Genomic DNA, 19,743 nt, shown 5'->3' with positions numbered 1-19,743 from the left:
TTTGTATTCCCAACACTATAGTGTTCCTATAAGTTGTTTGATTTTTGGAGTGTCCCTTTAAACAACACCAGAAAATAAAAGCAAAGTAATACTCCCCCCCCCCCCCCCAAGTGAAAAGTGTATTATCTTGAAAACCATAAGTGGATTATGAAGGCATGTCACTTAAGACATAAAATACACTTTATCTGCACATAGAGAGTTATTACAAGAGTGGCAGTATTTTGGGTCTATAAAATATATTTTTGCCTTTGTTAATATGACAATGAGATATTTATTAAGGATCACAAATACCTGGTCCAATGCCAAAGAAAAAGGTGTATAGGAAGATAAGCACAGCACTGCAGTATGAGACCCAGTAATACCAGTCCTGTGAAAGGTATATAAAAAAAATCAGCATTAGATTATACTTTAGAATGTGGGCAGGTTGGCTGATCTGTAATATTCTTACCTGGAGAGACAATGTGACCGTAAGAAGTGACAGTATAACAGCCATAAGACCATAACCACCTAAAAGGAGAACCTTCCTTCCACAGCGCTCAATAAGTAATGTCTGAAAGGTGAAAACGTTTTAATGTAAGGTAAAAACATTGTTACCAGGAGCACTATAACTCATTAATATCAACTTTTAAGAACATTTTTCTTATATCGTAAACACTATCTGATGACATTATGTCTGTAGGCAGTGAAGGGAAAGGTTTATTAAACCTGTGTGATTTGGTTTGAGCATCAGAGGCTTCAGCTTCATTTATATGTCACTGTGGTTTTTCATGTGTTGCCACATTGACATTAAAATTATTCTTGGTTATAACCATTAATTATATCCACACACTCTTCTTTCAGGGCTGCCCTAGAAATTCAGAAGTGTTGTTCTGAGACAATCACAATGCTTCCCCATAGGATTGGCTGAGGCTGACAAAGAGGCAGATCAGGGGCAGAGCCAGCATGATACAAACACGCCCTGGCCAATCAGCATCTCCTCATAGAGATGAATTGAATCAATGAATCTCTATGAGGAAAGTTCAGTGTCTGCATGCAGAGGGAGGAGATACTGAATGTTTGGATGCATTTTAAGCAGCCATGATCCAGGAAGGATCTCTAACAGCCATCTGAGGAGTGGCCAGTGAAGTTATCACTAGGCTGTAATGTAAACATTTAAAACAGATAAAGGGGATCAGCGCTCTCTATCTACCCAAATACACAACAGTAAGGATAAAACGTGGCAGCACACCTAAAAATAGGGCTCCCTCACAAGCCCTACAACAGAAATAATGCAAACAAATATGAAAGAAGGTAGCGCCACTAAAAACAAATAAGATAAATAAAAAAATTAACAACAGGAAAAATAAACAGGGTAAAAATAAATTAAAAAGTCCAGGATAGATCATCTATATGGTGAATGAGTCCAACACCAAGGTGTTTCTTTGTGAAAGGGGGTACAGTCTTTGGCAGTAGGTGTATTCTTCAGAGTGATATCAATACGTCTTTGTAGTTCATATGAAATAAAAAAATAACAACTGATGGTGTAGAACGTCCCAAAAGGGGTAAAATGCCATATAAACGATATATGGTCCTACTCACGTTTTATAGACCTATGTACTTAGCTCTAGTGTTGATAGCGTACAGTGGTATAATCCCCATTTATGGGATACGTGAGGTCTTTGTATTCTTGCTTGATTAGGGAACCATATGTGGAATAAAAAGGGAACAGCAATAGTGCTCAAAGTATAAAATGCCAGAGGTGAGAAAATAAAATACCAAGTGGTTACTCACATTTGATTGAACAGACTAACTGCTCAATGAATACAGCTTGAGTGGTATAATCCCCACCAGTTGTTATTTTTTTATTTCATATGAACTACAAAGACGTATTGATATCACTCTGAAGAATACACCTACTGCCAAAGACTGTACCCCCTTTCACAAAGAAACACCTTGGTGTTGGACTCATTCACCATATAGATTATCTATCCTGGACTTTTTAATTTATTTTTCCCCTGTTTGTTTTTCCTGTTAGTTCTTTATTTTTCCTGTTGTTAATTTTTTATTTATCTTATTTGTTTTTAGTGGCGCTACCTTCTTCCATTTTGTAATGTAAACACTGCATTTTCTCTGAAAAGACAGTGTTTACAGCAAAAAGCCTAAAGGGTATGATTCTACTCACCAGAACAAATTCAATAAGCTGTAGTTGTTCTGGTGACTATAGTGTCCCTTTAATCCCTCTTTGGATTATATTAATCAAGTTAATTATACATTGCATATTTAAACTTTATCCTTGTGTAGTTTGTCATCTCTTATTTGGTTTATTTAGTCTAATTTTGTCTTTTTAATATTGTATCTATAATAAAAGTTAAGTTTTAAACCAATCTTACCTAATTCCTTAGGATAAATTTCTTTTTTTCTATACATTCTACCTTACAGGGTTACCCCCTTATTCTGTCCTTGATCCTATATTTATACTATTAAGCTACCCACTTTTTCAGTTTACGTTTATAATTATTATTATTTATAAAGCACCAACAAATTCCGCAGCGCTGTACACTGGGTGAACTAACAAACAAGTAATTGTAACCAGACAAGTTGGATGTACAAGAACAGAGGGGTTGAGGGCCCTGTTCAATGAGCTTACATTCTAGAGGGAGTGGGGTAAAGTGACACAATGGTAAGGGTAGAAACGTAGGTTGATTTAATAGTATTCACTGAAGACAGTGTTTTGTGTGTGTGGGGTTATGACCCTTTAAAATGGAACTCCCCCTCCTACCTAAACTTACCTACTGGTCCAGACATACTTCTGGCCCACCCTCCTCTCCCTCTATTCAATACTCTACTCAATACTCTTTAAGGTAGGCCCACTTATTTACAGGCCTACCACACACGTCGGTTTCGGCACACCTCAACCGACTTTTTGATTATTGTGATATGTATACTCTCTAGCTCTTTCATACTATACTGAAATGGCCCCGACCACAGATATATATATATATATCAGTGTAGATTGGATTAGACCTGAAGAAGAAAGGAAAACTCTTGAAAGCTTGTCTTTGAAATATTATGTTAGTCATGTAAAAAAAGGTATCATTGCATACTGCAATACTCTGGTATATTGGCATTATATATATTTTTATATACACACTATATATACTAAACACACACACACGCACTGCATCCACTACACAAACACACAGTGCATCCAATACACACCCTGTACCCACTCTACACACACACACTGCATCCTTGTGGGTGGACTTGCAAGCGGGCCCTGTGGGAGGATTTAGAGGCGGACCCAGATCTTGAGCTGTATTAGGGGCATCAAAATTCCTGATGGCGGCCCTGGCTGCACAGCTTGGGCCCCAAGGAAATTGTCAGTCAAGACAGACTCCCATTGAAGCAAGCTGAAGTGCTTTAGTGGATTGGAATTTCCATTTAAATTAATGTTACTGTATTATAAGGTTATATGTGCTGTACAACAAAACAAGTGCTACTAGCAATACTGGTCTCATTGTTCTAGATAGTTTATTGGTTTAGTATTTTCATCAGATTATACACTGACACCTAATTTCTCCATAAATACTCTTTATTCCTACATTATGTTATAATAGGTACTGGTATATATAATGAACTCATCTCCAGGTAATATCATTCAGCATACTATATATTAACATTAAAGGGTTACTCCAAGCCATAGCCTGCTGTAGTGGTTATGATGCCAGGAGTAACCTAGCCTCGTTCCCCGGTAATGGGGCAAACCATTATCTTCTAGTTCCTGTGCTGATGCTCTTCGACTTCTGCAGAGCTGCAAAAGCTGGATTTAGATCCAGTCACCAATCATATTCTGAGAGCGTCAGATGACTACTCTCAGCCAATAAATGGCTGAAAAAAATTAAAAAAATGCAAATAATTGGCATTAGTCAGCCCGTAACACTATTTTCAGGTTGGCTAATGACATCCCAATAACACTGCTGTAGGTGGAGTTACATCACAGCAGCTAAAATGGCAGTGTTTTCAGTGTGAAATGCACATACAGACTCCATTATGAATCACTGAAGTGGTCATGGTGTTTGGAGTAACCCTTTAAATGAGTAAACAGGTCATTCTAAGGCATTCCATGCATGCTTACATTTGTCTCAGATATGTATATATTTTTTTTTCATACAAATCCATTTATAGTAACACAGTAGGGCATTTTCCAACAACAGGACCCCTTTTTATATTTAATACATAGCATTTTGTGAATTGTGGCCTAATGGAGTCACTTACACATAGCATTGAAGCCAAGACCTCACAGCTCCCCATTCCCAGAGACATGTATGGGATTTGCTCCACAGGCAGCCCTGCTGCCACAAACACACTGCGTGCATAATAATAGATCTGAAATACATAGTTACAAGGAGGGTAATCATTTATTTGCTAAAACAACTGAATCAAGGGAAAGCATTGAGTTCCAGTGTACAAAAACTAAGCAATCTTCTTGAGTATCTCTTACATGAAGGGAAATTTCATTAAAGGGATCCTATAGTGCCAGGAAACAAAGCAGTTTTCCTGGCACTATAGGTTTCCAAGGAGCCGCCTCCCTCACGCCACCCTCCCAGGTGGCTGAAGGTGGTTAAAACCCTTTCAGCCACTTACCTGAATCTGGGTCAGGCTCCGCCCACGCTCCTCCTTCGCCGATGACAGCCGGCGGGGGATACCTAATGTGCATGCACGGCAATGGCCGCACTCGAATTAGGATTTCCCCATAGTAAAGCATTATTCAATGCTTTTGTATGGGGAACATCTGATGCTGGAGGTCCTCATGCAAAACGTGAGGACGTCCAGCATCAGATAACGGACCAAAGGTCTGTTTCGATTCCGGAAGCACCCCCAGTGGCTGTCTGGTAGACACTGAGGGCCGACTTAGAGCACTAAGTGCTTATAAGGACACAGCACTCACACCACTTCAATTAGCTGAAGTGGTCTAGGTGCCTACAATGTTCCTTTAAATAATTTATATATCATTGACCATTAAATCTTTGCCAGTGGCTGGCAAAGGATTTTGTAGACTGTACTCAAACAGTAGGCATGTGCATGATCCAAACATTCGGTTCGGTTCAGTTTGGAAATTTGGGTAAGAAAGAAAATTCGTCAATTCGGGACTTGGGCTTGGTTTGGGACTTCGGCAATTCGGGACTTCAGCAATTTGGAAAATCTGTAGGGCTCTCTAACCCTAACCCTACCTGAACCCCACCTTAACCCTACCCTACCCTAACCCTAAGCCAACCTTAACCCTAAGCCAACCCTACCCTAACCTTAACCCTAAGCCATCCCTACCCTAATCCTAACCCTACCCTAACCCTAAACTTACCCTAACCCTGTCATCATTCACATAATTTTCCCTCCCTCTCTTGTTTTGCCACTTTTGAGAAATCCGTAGCACTGCGGCACTTCCGAAATTCGGCACTTTGGCCATTCGGTTCGGCACTTCCGAAATTCGGGACTTCGGCACTTCCGAAATTCGGGACTTCGACAATTCGGAACCATCCGAATGTTTGATTTGCCCGAAATTCGTCCGAATTCACATTCGGACCAAAATGAATTGCACACGTCTATCAAACAGCAGCTGGGGAGCAGAATTTGGAAACCCTTGGACTACTGCAGTCTACATGCACATTCAGAATCTTTTCCAAATGATTTCTACCTCTGTTCATTTGTCAATCAAAGAGCAGTTTAAAAAAAATGCTCAGCAGTGGTAGGAACATTGAATAGGATTAAATATGACATTCTTTATTGAATAAGACACTAAAAACATACATAAAACACTTTAGAGAGATATGCACAACTGATCTGTCCTGAGTACTAAGTAATCGTTAAATAGTCAAATAAAGTCTAAAACGTCTACGCCAGATGTCTAGGAACACCATTTTTTTGTCCTCTTGATACATTTATAGGGTTACCCTCTGTTCCTCTACATGTTGATAAAGGTATTACAAACCTCCCCCCTATTTTTAGCTTTACATTCCATTTTTTCGTGTCGAGCTACCAACCTGTCAATTGTTAATAAAAAATGCTACCTCTCTGTGTGATGAAATAAATATGGTAAGATAATAATTGTTTATATTTAATTATTTTGTGATTAGTAGTTTTGTAATTTTTATTTTTAAATTTTATTAGTTTGGAAGGGGGATTGTGGGTGCTTGAATTCCTCCCTATAGGCGCTCTTCATAAATACAGCTGTGAAAATGATTGTATGTATATATAATGATGGTTTAATTTCAACTACAGTATGTGATTCCAGGCCTTATTCCTTGGAAAATTAAATGGCCTTAAATGCTTATTGTGTCAGTTAAAGTATTGCTATTTGGTTAAAATATGATTTTTAACTTGAAATCTAGTAATTGCTAAACCACTGAAGTTACAGTGCCCTCTAGTGTCAAAAATACCTACATTGAACCAAAAAGAGTAAAACAATAGATGTGATGTCAATATATGGAATTTCTGATTGCTTTACATTCCATATACTTTTTCATTCTTATGTTTTATACCTTGTTTCTACCTATCTTCAAATAATAGAACATAGGTCTGCCCTCTTAGCGAACTAGGTTAGACATTACTTCACTAAAGTGACAAAAAGTGTGTGACAGGTACTCTCAGGTGTATCCTAATGCAAGACTGAGTTCTCATTTCGGTCCCTTGAAGTTTCTGTGTTACTTTTAGTTAACTTGTTATCTGGTTGCAGACAAAAACCATGAAGATGCCATTTTTTTCTGCACCTATCCCCAGAGCATGAAATTGGTGAGACCTAAATTGTTATTTTCAAGTAAAACAAAGGTGCTAATTTTACTAATGAGACATGCCAATGATATTCAGTATCATACCACCCAACATTTCAGATGGACAAAGAGGGACTATCTGATTGTAGAGGTGTGGCTAGAGGGGTGGCTCCGGACGAGGCTGTTCAGAGAAATTTTAGGTGACTTACTAATACAATTTTTTTGCAATTAAAATTTAATGTAATGTATTTACACAGACTGATTTCTAAACACATTTATGGCTGTTTAAAGATCTAATACTGTAGAGTTCTGTTATACACTCAGACACACTAACAATATGGAACTCCTAGAAAAGAGGGACAGGTGGATATAGGCTCGAAATAGGGACCATCCCTCCTAAATAGGGACACAGGGAAGATATGCATTATGATCTCTGATGAGGGATAAAGTTGACCATCCACATAGGACCCAATGGTTCTCAAGGGAAAGCGGAGAGTAGAAGACAATGGGTTAATAATGAATTAGTAATTGAGCTATTTGTTTGTGATTGTGATAAGAAATTTGGCAAACATTTTTAGAATTTGATGTTTGATGTTTGAAGTTTGGACGTATCCTGTGTGCGCATACATTCCATTCCATGTCCCAAGGGCTGGGAAGTAGCCAGGACAGATGAATCAGCATTTTACATTGATTTCAATGCTAGTTTTTATAAATACACTTTCATCTATGCTATTGTATTCAGAATGTGTATTGCAAACTGCTATTTTGCCACTGATGAATAAATCAGAATAAACATGAAATTCTGCTGTGGACTGTTATTTCTGCTCTTTTGTCTTCTAGCTTTTAACTTTCACTTTGTGAACTTTAGAGACCCTACGTGGATGAATGCCTATATCCCTGATCAATCACCTTATCAGATTTGATGTCAATGGAGATAGTTTGAATCGAAATAGATATCTTGAAAAGAAGGTCTTGAAAGTTAAAAAAAATATATATAGATATTACTCTTACTAGAGGTAGAGACTAGTTATTTGTTCCTGGAGTTGTGGGTTCAAGAGGGACAGGATAAATGTACCAATCAAGAGTATTTGTCCCTGTGACATTATGGAAATCACTCAACTGCATTGATCCCGGACAGCTGGAGTGTAAGAGTGCCACAGATTATAATGTAGAGCTGCCAACGCAGGGATCGATCACGTACAAGCTCCAGAACACTTATGGCCTTTGTTGTTCTGCAGATTTCTTGTTCGGTGAGGATGTTGTCAATCTCTGGGTGGTAGTTACCATTTCCCCAGTAGGTCTTCATAGCTGTAAAAGGGAGAGAGAGTGCAGGTGGTGTGGTCAGTGGCTGGCTAACACATAACTGTTACCAAACCATTACCAACAACTTCTTCTTACAAAGCTAGGTGAACCCCTTTAAGTAGTAGGCAAGAATATATATATTTTTTCATTATGGATATATGAATCAAAACCCAAATGTCATTCTAACCGATCGTTTCATACTATTTGCTGATTGAGTGAAAAGTCATATATGTTTACCTGGTTTCTGAATTAAACTTTCATGCCAAAAGTTTCCTGTGATCAGGGCCAGCGCTACCTGTAAGGCGGACTAGGCAGCCGCCTAGGGCGCCCCTTGGGAAGGGGCGCCGCCAGGAGCGCCGGCCCCCCTCATGCTGCAGCCGCCCGAGCGCTCTGTAGAGAGCCTCAGGCGGCTGCAGCTCTGCCCAGGCTGGTGCGTCCATGAGGGCGCACCGCCCGGGCGCAGCCAGAGGAGAGGGGCTGACAGGAGGGAAGCGCTCAGCGCTCCCTCCTGTCACTCCCTCACTGTAGCGTGGCCGAGCCCTGTATGGTCCGCGGGTACAGGGAGCATCTGTCTCCTGTACCCGGCCGGACTAACAGGAAGTGCACACTGAGTGTGCACTTCCTGTTAGTCCGGCCGGGTACAGGAAACAAAAGCTCCCTGTACCCGCGGACCATACAGGGCTCGGCCACGCTACAACATAGTTAAGGGAGGGTGGGGGATAAATTGACGGGGGGGTAATAAATTGAAAGGGAAGGGGGGCAATCAGGGCCGGTGCAAGGATTTTTGCCGCCCTAGGCAAAAGTAAAGTTTGCCGCCCCCCCCCCCATATGACATCACAATGCCCCACCCATATGATCTGCCTTTAACTAACGCTAGTGCTGCAGTGCCGCCATGTTTATATTAAAAGGCCTGCAGGGACAGGCTATAGACACCAGAACCACTACATTAAGCTGGAGTGATTCTGGGGACTATAGTGTTTCTTTAATGTGAGGTAAATTAGAGATTAGTGCCACAAATAATATACTAGATTGCCTACTTACAACCAGATGAGGATGACGATGGGCTCTAGCTGCAGTCTGGCTCCACTGGTCTGGTGTAGAACAGGCTCTCTGGAGGCTGTTTGTAACTGTGGTCACAAAAATCAATGTTCTGGGAGAGCGGGAAGCAGCTCCATTTTTTTTTTTTTTTTTTTAATTTCAGACATTACCAGCCAAGAGATTTTCTAATACATCATTGTATAGGGCTTTGGTAAAAAGTCATCATCAATATAGTATTTTCTCTTCATGTCTCGTTTGACTTCTTTCCGTAACCCCTATCTCTCCTCCTATCTCTCTCTCCCCCATCCTCCCCTCCACCTCTCTCTCCCCTCCCCCTCCCCTAGTCTCTCTCCTCTCTTACACTCCTCTACTCCTCCCCGAGGTCCCAACCACTTTGTATTAGGGTTCTACCTTTCAATCCTATGAGAGTCCTTCCAATATCCAATCTCTCCATTATTGAAAGGTAGTAGTCAAGGGTGGTGGGGGGTAAAAAAATAGGGGAGAAAAATCTGTTGCTGCATTCATTCATCTATCACTCATACATTAACTTGGTACAGTGGTGACTTCATCTTCATCCCCTCTAACCCATGGAAGTATATATTGTATAAATACCGTATTTATCGGCGTATAACACGCACTTTTTTCCCCTGAAAATAGGGGAAAAATCGTGGGTGCGTGTTATACGCCGATATCCCATAATGACTTACCTGTCCTGAAGCGTGGGCCGGCTTCACAGCGCGCACCGCGGTACAGGAACTTTAATTTAAGGTTCCGGTTTCCGGCGGGACTGAAAGGAAGTGTGCACACTATTGTGCACACTTCCTTTCAGTCCCGCCGGAAACCGGAACCTTAAATTAAAGTTCCTGTACCGCGGTGCGCGCTGTGAAGCCGGCCCACGCTTCAGGACAGGTAAGTAATTATGGGAGGGGAGGAAAGTACACTATGGGAGGGGAGGGGAGGGGGAGGAAAGTACACTATGGGAGGGGAGGGGGAGGAAAGTACACTATGGGAGGGGAGGGGGAGGAAAGTACACTATGGGAGGGGAGGGGGAGGAAAGTACACTATGGGAGGGTAATGGGGGAAGTACACTATGGGAGGGGAGGGGGAGGAAAGTACACTATGGGAGGGGAGGGGGGGGAAAGTACACTATGGGAGGGGAGGGGGGGGAAAGTACACTATGGGAGGGGAGGGGAGGGGGGGAAGTACACTATGGGAGGGGAGGGGAGGGGGGGGAAGTACACTATGGGAGGGGAGGGGGGGGAAAGTACACTATGGTTAGGGGAGGGGAGGGGGGGGGAAGTACACTATGGGAGGGGAGGGAAGTACACTATGGGAGGGGAGGGGGGGAAGTACACTATGGGAGGGGAGGGGGGGGGAAGTACACTATAAGAGGGGAGGGGGAGGAAAGTACACTATGGGAGGGGAGGGGGAGGAAAGTACACTATGGGAGGGTAATGGGGAAGTACACTATGGGAGGGGAGGGGGAGGAAAGTACACTATGGGAGGGGAGGGGGGGAAAGTACACTATGGGAGGGGAGGGGGGAAAGTACACTATGGGAGGGGAGGGGGGGGAAAGTACACTATGGTTAGGGGAGGGGAGGGGGGGAAGTACACTATGGGAGGGGAGGGGGGGGAAGTACACTATGGGAGGGGAGGGGGGGAAGTACACTATGGGAGGGGGGGGGAAGTACACTATGGGAGGGGAGGGGGGGAAATACTATGGGAGGGGAGGGGGGAGAATACTATGGGAGGGGAGGGGGGGAGAATACTATGGGAGGGGGGAGAATACTATGGGAGGAGGGGGGAGAATACTATGGGAGGAGGGGGGGAATACTATAGGAGGAGGGGGGGAATACTATGGGAAGAGGGGGGAATACTATGGGAGGAGGGGGGAATACTATGGGAGGGGGGGGAGAATACTATGGAAGGGGGGGGACACTATGGGATGAGGGGGGAATACTATGGCATGAGGGGGGGGAATACTATGGCATGAGGGGGGAAATTTCCTGGAATTTCTTTCTAAAAATGAGGTGCGTGTTATACGCCTGTGCGTGTTATACGCCGATAAATACGGTAGCTATTTCTATGGCGAGTTTTTTCTTTCCTCCTGTTCCAACAATTCTAACCAGGTAAACCAGAAATTATTCTCTTTACTATTACTTCGACTTTTGTTTACTCCTATTTCCATTCTTATCTGAAATTTTACTTGTTGTATGAGCTTTGCTTTGGAGAATTCATCTGTCTTTTTCCAGTTTCTAGCTATAATTATTTTTGCCGCTAGCAAACAATGAATTGTCAATATCTGCTTTCTTTTAATTAAAGCAGGCCATCTAAAGTGAAGCAACATCGTGTCTGGGCTGATCTCTATTCTGATATTATCCAGTTTGAATAACAAAGTGCTCACCCAGCTCCACAAAGGAGTTACTTTTTTACATTTCCACCATATGTGAAGATAATCTCCTCTTGATTCGCCACATCTCCAGCATAGGTGGTCATTATCTGTTGAGATTCTAAACAATCTTGTAGGTACCAAGTACCATTTATTTATCACCTTGTAATGGGTTTCTAATAAATGTATACTATGCACATATTTGTTCACCTTAGCTAACGCCCCATACCAAATATCTATATCTATATTCATATGTAGAAGTTTTTCCCAACTTTTTATTGCTGTTGGATGATGTTCAGACACCTTAGTATCTAGTATTCTAATACTTTTTGAGAATAATTTCCTTGTTTCGTTGTTCTCAAATGTTGCTTTTATTGCATTGTACATTTTCCCTTGATTTACAAATTTGTATTATTTTTTTTTTTTTTTTTGTAAATTTGATTTTTATTAACGTGTTTGCAATGTCACTCCAACAAGAAATAGGCAAGTAGTAATGGGACTCGCAGGTCCCTGGGAATAGTAACAAAAAGTATTTGCAGGTGGGCTCGCAGGCCCCAATAAACCATATGGACTCGCAGGTCTCGCTTGTTCTTGTCGACAGTATTGATTTTATGGAGTCATTGTTCAGTATCAGTCGTGAAGGTGAGACTCGCAGGTCTCTTTGTTGTTTTTTTTTTTGGGAGGTTCGTGGATGCGCAGATCCAATTGTTGCCATTTACGACTTCAAATATGTATAGTGGTCATGAGCCGTGTGGCTCTCAACTGATGTCGTATATGTTCACATTTAAATTTCAAGTGTAAATTTCAACATCCTATAATTCTAAGATTCTACCCCCACTATCCTTAACAGTAGAATGCTGAGTTAAGTAGGTCATGTCCCAGCTGATTGAACTTGGTGGGTTCCACCCTATGTCCTACCCTTAATTGTCTAGGGGTGTAGTCACTAGTTGTCTACAGCTTTCAAGTGGCCGCTAGGGTGTCTTTATTTCGGGTAACATTGGCCTACTGTATGTTTATAGAGTCGAGTGGGGTCTGTCGGTGCTTTCTCTTTGGGAATTGGGGCAGGGTAGGCAGGAGGGGGTGGGGTGGTCGGGTTGGTCCTCTGTCAGTAGTCCTCTGTCGCCTTGGGTGTTCAGTTTCCGTGTTCTATCAAGTGGTTGGGAGGTGGGCATCAGTGATTGTCCTAAGGTCTAGTTGGAATTTCGGTCTTGCCGTCTCTAGGATCCAGTATGTCCATATGTCAGTGTATGTCGTCGGGGTAGTATTTGTCGTCATTGTCAGTTCCTCTATTGTCCTTAGTTCCTCCATTTGGTTGAACCAGGACAGCATTGATGGTGTCACAGGTTTCTTCCAGTATTGAGGGAGAACTCGTTTGGCTACATTTAGTATTCTGATAGTCATGGATTTTTTATATTTGGAGTGGGGAACTGGTGTATGGTGTAAGAGCATCGCTGCCGGTTCCAGGGGGGGTGGTCGTTCTGTGAATTTCCCTAACATCTTGTGTATTCCCCGCCAGTACGGGGTGACCAGTGCGCAGTCCCACCAGATATGTTTCAGTGTGCCTTCTTCCCTTTCGCATCTCCAGCACAGACTGGATAGGCTTGGGTTCATTTGGTGTAGGAGGTGTGGCGTCTTGTACCAGTGCGTCAGGAGTTTGTAGGCCGTTTCCTGCGTTTTACTGTGTGTGGAACAGTGGTGTGTGAGGTAGCATATTGATTCCCAGTCCGCTTCCGTGAGTGTGATACCTAGGGTTGCTTCCCATTTACCCATGAAACGGGGCGACTCAGTCGGGAGTTCCGACTGTAACATGGAGTACAAGGAGGATATCCCGTGTGGGAGTGGGTCTGGGTGCGCGCTGATCCTCTCTATTGTGGTGCATTCCCTGGCGAGTGCTGGTCCCTGTGGTAGGGTGTGTATGAAGTTTATAAGTTGGGCATAGCGAAAACGATGCATAAATGTTGGGGGTGTTTCCTCTAGCATATCCGTTAGCCGTTTGCAGGTCCCTCCCTGGAGGGTGTGATGCAATCGTGGGGACGTGTTCGGGATGATGTCTCTGAGGGCTCGTGGGTCTAGTCCTGGGGGAAAGTCCTCATTATGTGTCAGTGGCATAAGGGGGAGGGGTAGGGTGAAAGGTTTCCCTGTCGCTTGACCTTCCGCCATACTCCCAGGGTGTTTTTCGTGTATATGGACATGTCATGTCCTTCCGTCGAGTCGCGACTCCATGGGAGTCCTGCGATTGGTCTACCTGCCTCCGTCTCCTCTACCGTTTTCCACAGTTTATGTACCCCGTCCTTGGACCATTCTACAACCCTCTGTAGGTGCGTGGCCACATAGTATAGCTGAAAATCCGGGAGGGCTAATCCCCCTTTGTCCTTAGGTCTGGTCAGTGTGGAGAATTTTATTCTGGGTTGCCCCCCGCCCCATATGTATCTGGTCATCTCCTTCCTGAGTGTTATAAAGAAGGGTCTCGGAATTACAATGGGGATGGCCTGGAGAAGGTACAGGAGACGCGGGAGGAAGTTCATTTTTATGACCTGTACTCTCCCTAGCCACGAGATATGGGGATATGACCATTCCCTCATGTCCCGCTGGAACGTCAGTAATATGACCGTGAAGTTGTCCCTGAACAAGTCTCCGGTGCGTTTGGTCAGCCAAATTCCTAGATATTTAATCTTGTTTTCGGCCCATTGAAAGGGAAGGCTGCGTCTCAGGGATTCCGCTCTCGTGTGGGGTACGCTAACGTTTAGGATGTACGATTTTCCGTAGTTAATTTTCATATTGGATATGTCCCCAAATATTTGTAGTTCTTTCATTATATTCGGTAGGGTAATTACTGGGTTGGTCACCACGAAAAGCAGGTCATCGGCATATGCCGCTACCTTATGGTGTACTGGTCCCGTCGTCAGGCCTGTCACGTCTGCGTTGTGTCTGATGTGTGTGAGGAACGGCTCCAGGGCCAGAGCGAATAGGAGCGGCGACAGGGGACACCCCTGTCTGGTGCCATTGTGGATGGTGAAGGCATTAGTTAGCGCCCCGTTAACTAGTACCTGGGCAGTAGGTTCTCGATATAGTGCCTCTATCCATTGTCTTAAGTGGGGGCCCAGTCCCATGTGGGCGAGCGTTTCAAAGAGGTACTCCCATCTTACTCTATCGAAGGCCTTCTCCGTGTCTGTGGACAGCAGGAGAAGGCCTCCGATCGCCTTCCCGTTGCCGTGCATAAGGGTAAGTGCCCTGATGGTGTTGTCGCGGGCCTCGCGCCCCGTCACAAACCCCACCTGATCAGGATGGATCAGAGATGGGATGTGCTTCGTGAGGCGCGAGGCGAGGACCTTAGCCAGGAGTTTGACGTCGCAGTTAATTAGCGAGATTGGTCTATAGTTCCCACAATATTCCCTGTCTTTGCCGTCTTTGGGTATGACAGTTATGTGGGCCATCAGGGCTTGCTTGGGGATATGTTCCCCCTCCCTCACTGCGTTGAACGCTTCCACCATTGGTGGCAGTAGCTCCTCCGCGTACGTCTTATAGTATTTCACTGGCAGGCCGTCCGGCCCTGGGCTTTTACCGGGTTTCGTGCTCTTAACTGCTGCCGACAGCTCCTCTATTGTGATGGGTTCGTCAAGCACATCGGCGGTTTCTGCGTCTAGGGTTGGCATTGGGTACTTTGTCAAGTATGTTTGGATCGAGTGGCGAAGGCGGGCCTTCGCTGGTTCGGTCTGTGGTTGCGGGAGTGTGTATAGCTCCGTGTAGTATGCGCGGATTGCGTTCATGATGTCCGATGGGAGGCGGTGTAGGGTACCCTTCTTATCTCTGATCTTGTCAATGTACGTGTGTTGCCTTCGTTTCCGCAGCATAGCAGCCAGAAGCTTGCCGCTCTTGTTCCCGTGTAGGGTAAAGAAGGCTTTATGTCTAGCGGCGTCTCTATGGTGTTTAGAGTGGATTAACGTGGCTAAATCCCTCCTCAATTGTAGGAGTCGGGATTGGAGTGTGTGGTTCGGGTCGAGTTTGTTTTGGTCGTCTGTGTGGTGTATTTCCTCTAGGAGGCTTGCTAGTCTTAATTCAGTTTGTTTCTTTATGATCACCCCTTGTTGAATGTAGAGTCCCCTTATTACTGATTTGTGCGCTTCCCATCGTACTGTCGGGGATGTATGTTCGGCTGTATTGAGGGATAGGTAGTCTCTGATTTTGTGGCCTATGAGGGTTACGACCTCCGGATTAGTAAGAAGATATTCGTTTAATCTCCATTTCGGGGTAGTGGGGCGAAAAAGTGGCGATTTTAGTTTGAGGGTGACTGGCGCGTGATCTCTTGTATCTGGATGATGGGCTCTCCAGCAGTCAACCAGGCGGTGACTGCGTAGTAACGATTTAATGTTTTGCCGTTGTTGCGTGGGAATGTGGGAGGTGCCTGACGATATGTCCCATGTTGGGTCTAATGCCATGTTGAAGTCCCCTCCTAGTATGAGGGTTCCCTCCCTAAACTCCATGAGTTTACGGAGTGTTTGCTTGAGGAAGCGGTAGTGTCGTGTGTTGGGGGTATATACTGTCGCGAACGTGTATTGGCGCTCTGCTATTTTCCCTTTGAGGAACAAGTATCTGCCCTCGTCATCCGTCATGCATTCTCCCCCCTGGAACGGCACGCTCTTGTGAAGTAGTATCGCTGTTCCCCTAGCCTTTCCCCCGTGGTAATCACTGTAGTAGCCTTGCGTGTAGCGGTGATTAGTCAGTTTGGGTCTAGCCCCTTTCTTGAAATGTGTTTCCTGTATCATAACTACTGAGGCCCTCCGCTCGTGAAAGTCCCTCAGCGCCCCGGATCTTTTCTCCGGTTTGTTAAGTCCCTTCGCATTGATAGTGATAACGTGTAGGGGAGCTGGTGTCAGGGCCATGTCTATCGTCCTGTGTGTCTCGGGTGGGTGGCACTTCTAGTTCCTAGTCCCTGCTATATGGGCGGTTCAAAAGTAGGTCGTGCGTCTTGGTCGGTGGGGGTGTCCGGTGTCCAGTAAGGGTGGTAGTAGGGTATACTAGGGGGGGGTAGGATAACGTGTAGGTTGCGTCTCGGTCTCGCGACCGCTAGGTGTAGACGTCGGGGAGTCACAGTCCGCGGCACCACCAGTGGTGCACGTGGGTTGCTCACCGTTTGATCGGCGTCTCTCCTACTAGGTGTAGGTCGGGTGTCCGGGCGTCAGTGTCGGCGTCTTAGTGACATGTCTCCAGGTGTCCCTGTGTGGCTCTTATGAGGTGGTATAATGGGATGTGTTCGTCTTCCCCGTCTCATGGTGTGTCTTTCCATGGGTTTGTGCGTGTTGGTCATCTCGCGTGTGTATTATGTCCGGTCGCTACTGTTAGGTGTGGCATAAACAACATTATTAACAGTGAATTATTCATCACAACAAGTATATACGATTAACTGGCAGTTCAAACATTTTAAAGGAAAAACATCAAACATGTCTCTTTCCCCCTCCCCCTTGGTCCCCCCGGCTAGCTGGTGAGTAGTGTCTAGATCCCTTTTCCTTTGGGCCGCGTGCATAGGTCCTGATTAAGTGCTAGGGCCCCCGGGGTTGGGGTCAGTTCTGGGTCAGTCCTATTCCCCTTGAAGCTGTTAGGCTCACTATGAGCGTTTTGGACGTAGCTAGGGTAGCGGGCTCCCCAGGGCCCAGGTTCCCGCCTCCCCCGCGCCCCGTGGTGTCCGCCGTGCTGGCGGTTCCGGGCCGAGTGGTTTCCTCCTGACTATTGCCTCTCAGGCACCCCTATTGGTTGGGGTCCCCGCCCCAGATGGGCCCCGCCGGCGCCACCGCCCTCCTGCTCCCCGAAGTTCGTCACAGGGCAGGTGGGTGACAGCGGCCGGGCCCAGCCGGCGCGAAGGGCCCCCCTCAGTTCTCATTAAACAGCACATTTGTTATAATAAGAAATAACAGTGGTTACGTTCCCATCCCGCAACCCCCCTCCCGCCAAGTGGGAACCCCATCAGTGCGGAGGGCCCCCCTCAGATCTTATTAAACAGCACATTTGATATGATGATAAATGAATAACATTGATTACGTTCCCATCCCGCCACCCCTCACCCCCCAGGTGGGAACCCCTTTAGTGCCCTTTTAGTCCGATAGGTTACCCTGCTCCACTGAATTGTGGAGCTCACGTTGTGCGCTCAGTGTCCGCCACTTCTTTGTCATCGTAGGGGCTCTTGTCTCTCTTTGGAGTTGTTAGTTGCTGCAAATCGGGGTCTATTTGATGTGTCCATAGTCTCTAGTTTCTCGGGCCGGAGATGGAATCAACCACTCAGTCCGTCAGTGGTGCCGGTGGGGGACTTCGGGTTGGGGGGGCTCAAAGTGTTCGGCTCTTTACATGTTGGCGCCCGAGGGGCGCGTGGTTTGTTGTCTCGTTCTCCGAGGTCTCGATGGTTGCTGCGGCCTGTTTTGTGTCTCAGGTGAGAAGGTGTAAAAGGCCATCGGGTCTGGCCAAGGCAGATGTATCTGTGGCAATTGGAGTTCCCGCGTAATGTCTCTAAGGTCTTCCTCGCTCTTCACCGTTAAGGGGCCTGTGCTCGTAGTGATTTGTAATCCATTAGGGAAGCTCCAGCGGTACCTAATTTTGTTGGTCTGTAGCACTCTCGTGAGGGGGTGCATGGCCCTGCGGTATGCCAGGGTCGCCGGAGATAAATCTGGGTAAAGTTGTATTTCTGCACCCTTGTGTTGGATTTGCCGTTGGTCTCTGGCGCTTTTCAAGATGTCTTCTTTGACTTGGAAGTGCATTAAGCAACAGATGACGTCCCGTGGTGGGGACTCCGGCGGGCCTCTGGGCCTGAGTGCCCTGTGTGCCCTGACAAACTCAACGGGCGTATTGGGCGGCCTCTGCAGGAGGGCATTAAATATTTCCGTGAGAGTGTCGCGGATCGGTGTGGTCTGGTCCAGATCTTCGGGTATACCCCGGATTCTGAGGTTCTGTCGTCGCCCCCTGTTATCTAGGTCTTCCATGTGGAGGGCCATTTGACGTAGCTGTGCTTCTTGTCGTTTTATTATGCCTGCTGTTGCATTCTGCGCCGATGTGACGTGGTCGCAGTCAGCTTCTAGTTGTGCCAGTTTGTTGTGAATCCCCTGTATGTCCTCCCTCAGGGCGTGTAATTCCCCAGTTATGGATTTGTGGAGGGCATCATTGGCCTCTTTGAGGTCTGTTTTCGTGTGCAGGTTACTCAGTATAGTCGCCCAGTCCAGCTGGGAAGGGGGCAGGTCGGGTGGTATAGGTACCTGCTCATGGTGTCCACCGCATGGCAAGGCCGCGTGGGTAGTGCCTGAGGCTTCCATATCCCCAGAGGCCTGAACGGCCTGGTCTGCTTGGGCCGTGAGGAATTTTCGCATGTTTGTCGCCTGTGACCCCCTCGGGGTGTCGGTGGTCGTGGTAGCGTGTTGGGACCGGTTGTTTTTCCCCATTTTCCGCGGGCTAAGGCTGGTGAGACGGGTTTTTTATTTCAGCCTGCAGGGAGCTCCTGTTTCACGCCGCCATTCCGCTCGGCGCTCAAGCCACGCCCCCCCAAATTTGTATTTTTTTAGGTAGCTATTTACCCTTATGTATGAAAAAACTTCCTGTGGCGAAAGAGACGCTTCATTTTTTAGTGTTCTAAATGGTTTCACCTTGTCATCTTTGTAAATATTTTCTATTGTGGTAATATTTCCTTCTTTCCATTTTTTTAAAGAAATATTAGATATTTCTCTTTCAAGATGCTCAATACTTTGGAAACCGAAAATTTTGTTTTGTATATCGAATTTCTTTTTTAATTTTTCCCATATGGGGAGTAAGTGTCTCAACACATAAGAAGTAGAGAAATCACATATTTTGTTATTCCATATTATATTAGCTAACTTCTTGGTTTGACACATTTCAGACTCTAGCCAGAACCAACCCTCTTTAAATATGGATTCTTTCTGCAGTAATGTTATATGATGAATTATCCCAGCCTCATAATATTTTTCTATATTTGGGTAACTAAGCCCACCTTTGCTTGTATGATTGTATAAAGTGTCTATTTTTAATCTGGGTTGTTTGCCTCTCCATACAAAATTGGAAAAAGTTGATTTTATAATTTTTATCCATGGGGGAGGGATTGTTAGCGGCAGCATTCTGAACATATATATCCATTTGGGGAGAACATAGGACCTTAAGGTGTTAATTCTGCCCCACCATGATATTTCTAGTTGGCGCCAATCCTTTAGATCTTTATTAGTACGTTTTAGAAGGTGTAAGAAATTTATTTCCATTAGTCTTTCCATATGCTTAGTTATTCTA

General features: G+C 45.2%; 1 protein-coding gene across 1 annotated transcript in view; it reads right to left on the bottom strand.

Moving 5' to 3' along the window:
- The window catches only part of LOC134611013 (solute carrier family 2, facilitated glucose transporter member 9-like), a 55,548-nt gene that overhangs the window by 13,756 nt on the left and 22,049 nt on the right, over window positions 1–19,743 (bottom strand). The window contains exons 7-10 of the mRNA XM_063454498.1: window positions 7,864–8,051; window positions 4,255–4,365; window positions 449–550; window positions 292–367 (exon numbers count right to left, since the gene is read on the bottom strand). Of these exons, the coding sequence (XP_063310568.1) occupies window positions 292–367; window positions 449–550; window positions 4,255–4,365; window positions 7,864–8,051 (477 nt within the window). The remainder of the gene's footprint in view (window positions 1–291; window positions 368–448; window positions 551–4,254; window positions 4,366–7,863; window positions 8,052–19,743) is intronic.

Source organism: Pelobates fuscus, chromosome 5, assembly GCF_036172605.1.
Source record: "Pelobates fuscus isolate aPelFus1 chromosome 5, aPelFus1.pri, whole genome shotgun sequence".
Classification (NCBI taxonomy): domain Eukaryota; kingdom Metazoa; phylum Chordata; class Amphibia; order Anura; family Pelobatidae; genus Pelobates; species Pelobates fuscus.
Note: the sequence above shows the minus strand (reverse complement) of the source record. Positions and strands in the feature narration are given on the sequence as shown.